Consider the following 9,152-nt stretch of genomic DNA (forward strand, 5'->3'; position numbering starts at 1 on the left):
AAGCGTCAATAAAACTTTAACATTAACGTAATAACTTATATACTTTTCAGAAGTATTCAAAACACCTCGAACGAATAAAATGAAAATTTTCTAGTCTGATCACTCACAGTCAACCTGAGAACACGCAACATTTTCACCGAACATTTGTGATACTTTGGTGTTTTTAAATATTGAAGCAAAAAACGGTTTAAAAAAAATAATATTGACACTTGCTCGATTTCGACTCCTTCGCCACAGTTTAATAAAAAAAATACATGTGAAGCGTCAGTCTTTCTATTCAAATTTATTTTTTTAAGCACAGTCATTTAAAACGCTTGAGTCACATACTTTCTCTCGAAGGTTCCTAGCAACCAACAGCGCAGTAGGCCGCCCTTATTCGGATTCCAGCCGTTTAAAAAAAACTCCAATAAGAACGGCTTACTGCAGCGACGCAGAGGATCAGTAAAAATACGGGGTGCGAGGAGGTTTTAGTATCCGAGATCTTCCGCTGCGGAAGAAGAGCGACCCAACCGGGGCGACATTGGTAGATTGCGTCCTAGCCGGGGGGCAAACGGTGGTCTCGAGTAGTTCTCATTCACGCCCGTGTCACGTCGTCCCAGACGAGGTGCCGTGGGAGAATAGTATATCGGTTGGGACCTCAAGGGTTGCTTGGTTGCCAGTAGCACTACATACGGAGATCCTTGAGCGATTTGCGATGCCAAGCGGTATGGGGATTCGCCAATGTAAAATAATGGATTACTGTCGATCTCATCCATCATATCGCCCTGTAATTCCTGAGGGATAGTCCGTTTTCCTAGTCGAGGTCCAAACCACATAGCTGTGGCTCGCTTGCCTGGTGCTTCATCATCGTGACTCCCGGCAGAAAAGTAACTCGACATCTTCTGCTCCTGCGAAGTAACTATAATTAGCACTTTGTTGGTCACTTGCAACTAAGAAAAAACTTCTACATTTGGATCGGGTATTTCAACTGCTAGGGCACTCCGGATAGCCAAGTATATACACACAACATTGAAGAAGAAATAAAATTTAAACATCCTACAAGTGAGTGTTACTATCCTCAACGACGCGTGAAATCGTAACTCTTCTTTCGGTTGAGAGACGTTTGATTTTATAGTGTGCCGTTTGTCCAACGGAATCGGCTCCATATGCAAATCAAGCCGAACCGGTGTCAGCGCATGTGTCTGCATACGTCAATAGCCCCTGCAGCGTATGCTAAACGCGTTTCACAGCTGGCCACACAAACGCAACCGTATCGATTCCGACGAGAACCGTCAATTCGCGGGTGGACCAATCGTACGGAAAAACTAAAAAACATCCATTAATTTCAATTTAATACTGCACTGTCACTCGGACACGTGCCTGGCAGTAGCTGAAAAGATAAACAGCCGGATTACGGTGGTGAAAATCGCACTGACGACAGGGCGACGCTCGAATCGGAATAGTACCGTCTGCCGTTACTGCTTTGACACGTTTCCTCCGGAAAATCCTTCATACTCAGCGGGGAGCCGCCTGAAGGAACAATCGATTCGATCGACTAATTCGATAACGTCACACACTTAGTCCGAAAAGGTTAGAAGGTGTTGTTTGCTTTTTAAAGAACCCCTTTGGATGGTTTTCGAGATAGTTGGAAATAGTTAGGGATCGATTTGTTGATTCCGAAGAAGTCTGATCTGCAGAAAATTTAAAATCCCTACACAATGAGTTCTTTACGAAGCATAGCATTGTACGAAAAAAAATCATTGTGAAGGTTTTATTCACTATGCTTTGAGGGAAATCTAAATCAAATGGGTTTAATTGTTTCGCCACATGTCAATGTCACGTCAGGTACATTTATTTTGCTGACTTTCGTTGCAATCTTCTGCTGACATTGTGGAATATTTTCACCGAGTGTAAATTTAGTATATTTGGACAAGCTCCCCACAAGTTTCCATCTGAGGTTAGATATATTATGAGAATTTTTTTAATTGACGCTACACGTCATAAATCCATTTGCAACAATGTCACGGAACAATGTTCTTCCTAGTTTGTTGAACTGCCGTATGTTTACAACATCCGAACGATCACGCAACATGTCCAATGAGGCCGATAACGTCTATCAAGATTTAGCCACGGCAATCAAAAAGCCCAACAGCTCGGAACGCAGCTTGATTTACCTACCCTCAGTTGAACAGCAATGACCACCTGGACCCAGATTGGTCTGCTAGTTGTAGCCCTTTTAGGGGTCACGCATATCACCATCGCCAATTTCGACGTAAAGTTTGAAAAAATCGAGCAAATCAATGGAACGGAATATATGGACTTCCGGCGAATCCGGGTACGCAAATTCAACCGGACCGTTTCTGTGCTGGATGGGACCTTCGATTTGCTGATGGATGCTGATGATCGGTTTCTGGTGAGTTTGATGTAAGTTAAGCTAAACTTACCGCTCTCAGTTTAACGTCTTTGTACTGCACAGGTGGCCGTCAAGTTGGCCTACAGTTCTCGGGGCAACAACCAGTTCAACCAGTACCCGATGAAAATCGCCCCGCAGAAAATTTGCGAGTTCTTCAATACGACCTGGAGGGATTACCATCAGTACTTCAAGGATGATACCAATTTTCCGGAGATCGGAGAGTGTCCTATAACGGCGAAGGAGCTGTACGTGAAAAATCATGTGCTTGATTCGAAAATGTTTACGAAATATTTGCCTCATGGTCTTTGGCGGATGAGTCTGTTGATGCAGACAACCGATACCGGAGCCGTTTTGCTGGTTGTCGAAGTACTGTTTAAGGTGGCGGATAGAGGAATTTTTCAATGAAACGTTCGGTAGTTGTCGAACTTCAACGATTTGAGCATTATTAAAAGGGTGATTTACGAAAAATACGATCAATTATGTGATTTCCGTTTGTGTTAACGGACAGACAAACAATTTTATAATATGCCCCTAAATATTCGAAGCTTGAGAAAGAACAGGAAACAGGACTTAAGCATCAAAATCTCTTGATTTGACCTTCTTAAAAATAGCACTAATAAATCGTTTTATTTAAGTTTGATTGGAATGATGTCTTCGGTTAAGTTGTAGATAGTTGAGCTGTAACTCTAATTTATTTTTCAGTGCATATCTCAATGCTCTAGAATTTAGTTGAAAACAAAATCATAGAGTAATCGCTTCATTATTCATCTCAACAACCAGGTGCACCTATATTCTTCTTATTTCTCTCATTTGTCCAATTTACCGTCAAATTTCTACAATTTTTTTAAAGTAAATCTATTTACTTCTCGATTTGGTCAAGTTGTTGAAAGTTTTACGTTGAAAATATGGTAAAATTTGACGGTAAATTGATCAAAAAGGTAAATTGATGAGATGAATATAGTTACTGAGATGTATATAGGAGCGGTTACCCTATTACTCTGTCAAGCCGCTTTGGTGTTATAACATTTTATCAATTTAGTGGTGCTTTCGACGTGAGAATATGTAACACAAGAGGGCATGCGAGTAAAACAAATATCCAAAATTGCAACCACCGAAAACGTGGTTAAGTTTAAAAGTTCTTATATCTAAACTATTTCTTATCAGATTTACGAGTTTTGAGCATCAATTGATCAAAAAAATTTCGGTTGGGTTCTTAAATGATAAACAATCGATTTTTTAGGGACAAATTATTGATGAAATGGTGAACAACATACGCATTAAAAAATGAACTTTTTTCAGATTAAATCTAAGACAAATAATTGAGTTTTATAAATTATTCGTTTATAAAATATTCGCCTACTTGCAAAAAAAATCTACACCCTTGCGAGCGGCCTTTCGGCAGTTTACCGGAACAAAAACATGCTTGTAGGTATATTTTTAAGTTTCTTCTTTATTTTATATATCAACTCCGCCTCAGTTTTCGTGACGAAATTGTTGGAGTAGATCTTACACTTCACCTTTGCTCAGAAAATCTCGATGGGACGCAGCTGGTAGATGTTGGACGGGTTTGCCGACTTGAGTATCACATCGATATTCAGCCGCTCCATTTCCTCCAACGATCGCTTCGAGTACTGGGTCGACACCAGATCCGGCCAGGACACCGCGTCTTCACCCTTATGGTATTTCTTAATTAACGACGCATCTTCCGGCAGGCACTTCGTACTAAAAATTTTCCCGTTTACGGCCAGTCCGAAGCGAGATCCAAGCGGCTTTGACATCCCCTTCTCACTGATTGTCAGCCACAGCAGCACCTTCTTGGGGAACTTGGCGTGTGAACTTCACCTTGGCGCTCACTTCCTTCGTGGGGGAAGTAAAATACGAAGTGCCTCGCCAGTTGTTGCCGTCTGGGGTGGGATATGTTCGGCAGAACTGTATGCCACCGCGGGCAAGAGTGCCACATATACAGATTTATCTGTATTTTACAGATTTTTGAGTCGAGTAACGTTACAGATATACAAATTTTTATCAAAAATTACAGATTCACAGATTTTTCAAAATTGAAAATAATTTTTATAAACACTTCAAACTTTATTCCATCAAATATTTGACAAATCGAACGTATTTTCGATTTCTTGCAGGTTTCAACTCAGAACCGGTTTTTGAATAGGGTAGAAGCACCGGTTTTGGCCATGATAGAATAAAATTGATAATTGTGAATTGTGAAGAAGTATCTTGAATTACTCCTATTTCAAAGTCTTCTATTGAGATTGCTGATATTATTCGACAAATACATTACTTACTGTAGCAAACAAATATGCGTATTTTACTTTCAATAAAGGAACTAATTATACTCTCCCAGGTTAACTGTACAGTCTAACGTTTAGGTAATTTGCAAGCTATTTTTGATAGAGCATAATCTTGTTTAAGTTTGTATATTTCTATAGCAAATTTTGTTACCAGCATCAGGCATAACTTATTACAGCACATGGATAAAAAAATAGGCATTATGATATGATTTTTCTCTGCAATTTCAAAAATAACAAAAGCTTCCAAAAACGATCAATGATCCATTCTTGGCCACATATCAAAGCAATTCCATAATTCGTAATCCTAATATTGGCCACATGTAAACAAATCCATGGTAACGTATAAACATTGATGCAAAACATGAATGCACAAAGTTTTTCGGGTTGTCATAAGACATCGCATGAGAATCGTGAAAACACAAAACTGGTTTTGGATAAGAAAGATTGTATTACTACAGCACCGCTACTTGATGTAATATATCCGTTCCGTATAATACATCCGATCCGTATAATATATCCGTTCTCTATTTGTTCAGATTATTTACAAAATTGTAACCTCGGTTGTATCTACCGAAACTAACGCTTCGGACTATTAACTATAGTTGGTAAATAATACGAATAAGTTTCTATGTGAAAAAAAAGCAAAGAGCGGAAGCTTATTAATAAAGATAAATGACAGAAGAAAAATTTACATAGATCAATGGTGTGATGGCAGTGTTATTAAATATCCTACTCAATTTAAATAAAATTCTAGCTCGAAGTACTTTGCACTGCTAGCTAAGTGTGAACAAAATATTATTATTTATTTTGATTAAAAGATACGCTGGCCTTTTAGTTAGTTAAATAACGAGGATTTTCTGTTGATAAAATATATCTACATGGTAAAGTCAAATTATAAAATAAATCCGTGTGAATTCAACTTTTTCGCGAATTGGCCAAAATAGGAGCCGCGAGTGGCCAATTAAGAAACGCTATGGCCAAAATAAGAGCCTAGAGAAATTTTTTAATTGGACAATATATCAACAAAAGAACTGATTTTTACTATTTAAACTTAACCGGTAAACCGGCTGCGAAACTACGGACATAAGGGTAACGCAACTGAACCTGAACCACTGCTACGTGGCTCAGCAACTGCTATATCAAGCAGTCACTGACTACTAACGCCGTTGGTTGTGGCGAGTAAATTCAACGCTTGGGCTGTTGAGAAGAGAAGTCGCTCTACGAACCAGAGGGGTCAGATCCAGTTGGAGACTTTGGTGAAGCTCAACTTAGACCTGCCAACGTTGGGACCAAATGTGCATATAGTAAAAATGGTGCGAAGTCGATCATCGATGTGACGTTCTCCAGCCCAGGACTGATCACGAACTGGAGGGTAGACGAAAGCTACACCAACAGTGATCACCAGTCGGTTTGCTATAGTGTAGAAAACAATGCTAGGCAGCAAGTGACGGGTAGAGCCAACACTCAAAAATGTAGAGCTTAAAATTTGTAGAACGGTTGTGTTATTTGAATTTTTATAAAATCACGTAGATTTGTGATTTTGTACTGAAATAATTTAGAAACTCCAAAATTCACTCTTAAATACCATATTTCATCTACCTGACATGATTTGATACATGGAGCAATTGATACGTATGAAAATTCCCAGTGTTTGCTCAATCTGTTTCAAAAATTAGAAAAAAAACACAGACATATTTGCGTCTCACAAAAACGGGGAGGGGTCCGGAGGGGTGTCACCTTAACCAAAACTTAGAGCAATTATTCCCCTTGAATAAAATTCAAAGTTTTCCCAAATCGGCCGTTCCAGTGCTGAGAACGAGCATTTTAAAAAAAAACAAGTTCCGTCCCGGGTCTTTACGGGTTAAACAAATATAAGCGTTTAGTATCTATGCCAAATGGAATAAAATATAACAAAAAGAGCTCTTAGAAAGGGAACATGACCAACTAATCTTTAAATGAACAATGTTCTTATTTGAAAAATTTTGTCACAAACAATAACATTAAAATTATATTTTATATTGTTTCTCAAAAATGATGACACATCATAGGTTGGCAAAAAACTATTCAAAGGCAATTACAAACTTCCAATAATTCATTTCATGATGACTCGGAAATTCGAATATATCTGAAATTGTAACATATGTACTTAAGTCCCAGCTATGATTCATTACTGAAATTTTGGGTTTATGAATAATGAAAATAATTTTATCTCGCTAACGGTCCGTCCTACAGTTGTAATATGTTCGACAACTTTATGTCAATTGATGATATAAACAACTTTCCCGAAGCAACAAAATGGCTAGCACCATTTATTCAGAAGATAGATATCAGCGCCATCTGTAGAAAAAAATTGATGCTGCCTGAATACATTTTTCAAAAAGATGTTTTTATGGTGAACAACATTGCCGAAGACATGAACACTGTGTAAACAACTGTTAAGGAGTTATGAGGTTTTGTCGCGCCAACGGACCAATTTGCCCCACTGTGCTGTGCATCGGTAGCATTGAATATTGAATCTATAAATTGTTCTCCGCTGTGCCCTCCAGTAGCTGTGCCAGCTAAATATTCTGCAGCGTACGATGGTAACTGTTGCTGCCGTATGCAAAATAAAGGTAACATGTTCCGCAGTGCCTGGAAGTTGACTCGTATGCAGCTCTCGTTTCTCAATGTCGCGTACCTCTAACAGCTATACTCCACTTGCTATCGCAGTCTTTTGTATCGAGTTCAGCGTAGATTTTTGCCATGAGGGCGTGGCCACGCAGTTTCGAGAAAGAGAAACGGAACAAAACACTTTGTTGAGTCAGAATATGTAGGCAAGGGAATTTATTCCGTCCATGTTATTGATATTCGTGCTCGGAAAGCAAGGGAATAGCAAGGAAAATTGTCTTACATTTTATCTATCTACCGACATATAAATGACTAAGATGCATCAAGTAGTTCGCTTGCTATAAGCGTTTGAAATCTGACGCAACATTTGCCAGTTTCATTTTCAATTCCACAAAATGTAATCTAGTATAGAAAACAAAGACGTAGTCCTAGGTCAAAATTTAACCAAATCAATAATTTCATATAAAAAATGTCATATAATACATCGGACGAGAAGACGGAGGAGGGCTTTATCCGCCACCGCTAAACTAGGTGTGAGTCGTTTAGAAGAGATGACAGGTTTTCCACTCGATCTGGAATAATTTCTGAACCAACGAAGTTTCATACAAATCAGAATTAATAGAATCTGGTCGCTCAGTTATTTGCGAAAAGTTCAAATGAAACATTGCATTAACACCAACCAGTTTATTCTGAGATTTAACAATTTATTAACAACTCAACATAATCACTTCGTTGTCAAACATGACAGTGGTGATTGCGAATCTCAGAATATATAAAAAACACGTTACAGAAACTCAGTTTAAATGTAGTTCACCGCCAACCAACGATGAACATTCAACTGCAATTGAGCCTACTGTTTCTTGCAAGGGTTGTGATCGTGACTAACACTATGAAGTTCGATGTAATGTACGATAGAATCGAACAGATAAGTGGACAGGACTATGCCGATTATAGTCATCTACGGGTTCGCAAATTCAATCGAACGGTTGCTGTTCTGGATGGATCTTTTGATGTTCATCAGCCTTTGGATAATAACTTCAAAGCAAGTTGCCATGTTTAATATAGCCTATATTGAATATCATCTAAGTTAACATAATCTTCGATTTCAGGTAAGCCTTACAACAGCTTACAGCAGCCTTGGAAATAACCAGTTCATTCAGTACCCAATGAGGTTAGCCTCGCAAAGAATGTGCGACTTCTTGAATACAACCTGGACAGACTATCATGCCTTCTATCAGAATAATACTGACTTTCCACAGCCCGGCGAATGTCCAATCGCTCCCAAGCAGTACCTTATTGAGAATCACATAATGGATTCAAGAATGTTTTCACCCTACATGCCAAGAGGGTTTTGGAAACTACAGATATCCCTGACAAAGGGAAACGTGTTGGACGAAATTACAGTGTTTCAGTTGAATGTTTACGTCAAAGTTGAGCCCAAAGGAACGTTTTATTAAGTTCGTTACTATAACCAAATAAAACTGTATAGTTATCTCTAAAAGATACTGCACCAATATCTGCAGCAATGGAAACGAAATAAGTAAAGTCGTATCAGTATAAAATCAAAGACTGTAGTCTTTGATGCATCTCAAAACCGGATTTTCTGTCCTACGAAAATAAGTTTTCCTGGTTCGAAAGTTTTTCTGGTTCGAATGTGTGTGAAAAGGAGGCGCTTATAAAAAATAGTTTCATCCATTTATTTAGTATAAATTTTTGTTTATATCACTTTAACGTCTCAGCATTTAGAAAAGCACTGTGAGATAAAACTGCGGGAAATACTAGTGTTAAAATTCCGTCTACTATTTGTTTTGATGGAATATAGAAATACCGTAGTTCAACGTCATACA

General features: G+C 38.5%; 3 protein-coding genes across 4 annotated transcripts; 2 read left to right on the forward strand and 1 right to left on the reverse strand.

The window, feature by feature from the left end:
- Positions 1-257: 257 nt before the first annotated feature.
- Positions 258-1,095, reverse strand: LOC129732668 (PBAN-type neuropeptides-like). 2 transcript variants are annotated; one of them, XM_055693744.1, is made up of 2 exons: positions 948-1,095; positions 258-887 (listed from the first exon to the last, which is right to left on the reverse strand). In XM_055693744.1, exons 1-2 carry the CDS (start codon positions 1,032-1,034, stop codon positions 468-470), a joined length of 507 nt encoding a protein of 168 aa, XP_055549719.1. In that variant the 5' UTR covers positions 1,035-1,095; the 3' UTR covers positions 258-467. The 2 variants fall into 2 exon arrangements, with proteins under 2 accessions (XP_055549719.1, XP_055549729.1); XM_055693754.1 differs by having other exon boundaries at positions 258-881; positions 948-1,090.
- A 1,067-nt stretch (positions 1,096-2,162) lies between these two features.
- LOC129718542 (uncharacterized) lies at positions 2,163-3,010 on the forward strand. Its single transcript, XM_055669414.1, has 2 exons — positions 2,163-2,392; positions 2,456-3,010. Exons 1-2 carry the CDS (start codon positions 2,174-2,176, stop codon positions 2,795-2,797), a joined length of 561 nt encoding a protein of 186 aa, XP_055525389.1. The 5' UTR covers positions 2,163-2,173; the 3' UTR covers positions 2,798-3,010.
- A 5,175-nt stretch (positions 3,011-8,185) lies between these two features.
- On the forward strand, positions 8,186-8,819 carry LOC129728052 (uncharacterized). The gene is made up of 2 exons (XM_055686462.1): positions 8,186-8,347; positions 8,415-8,819. The coding sequence occupies exons 1-2, from the start codon at positions 8,195-8,197 to the stop codon at positions 8,760-8,762; spliced, it is 501 nt and encodes a 166-aa protein (XP_055542437.1). The 5' UTR covers positions 8,186-8,194; the 3' UTR covers positions 8,763-8,819.
- The last annotated feature ends 333 nt before the right edge of the window (positions 8,820-9,152 follow it).

Source organism: Wyeomyia smithii, chromosome 1 (assembly GCF_029784165.1).
Source record: "Wyeomyia smithii strain HCP4-BCI-WySm-NY-G18 chromosome 1, ASM2978416v1, whole genome shotgun sequence".
Lineage (NCBI taxonomy): Eukaryota > Metazoa > Arthropoda > Insecta > Diptera > Culicidae > Wyeomyia > Wyeomyia smithii.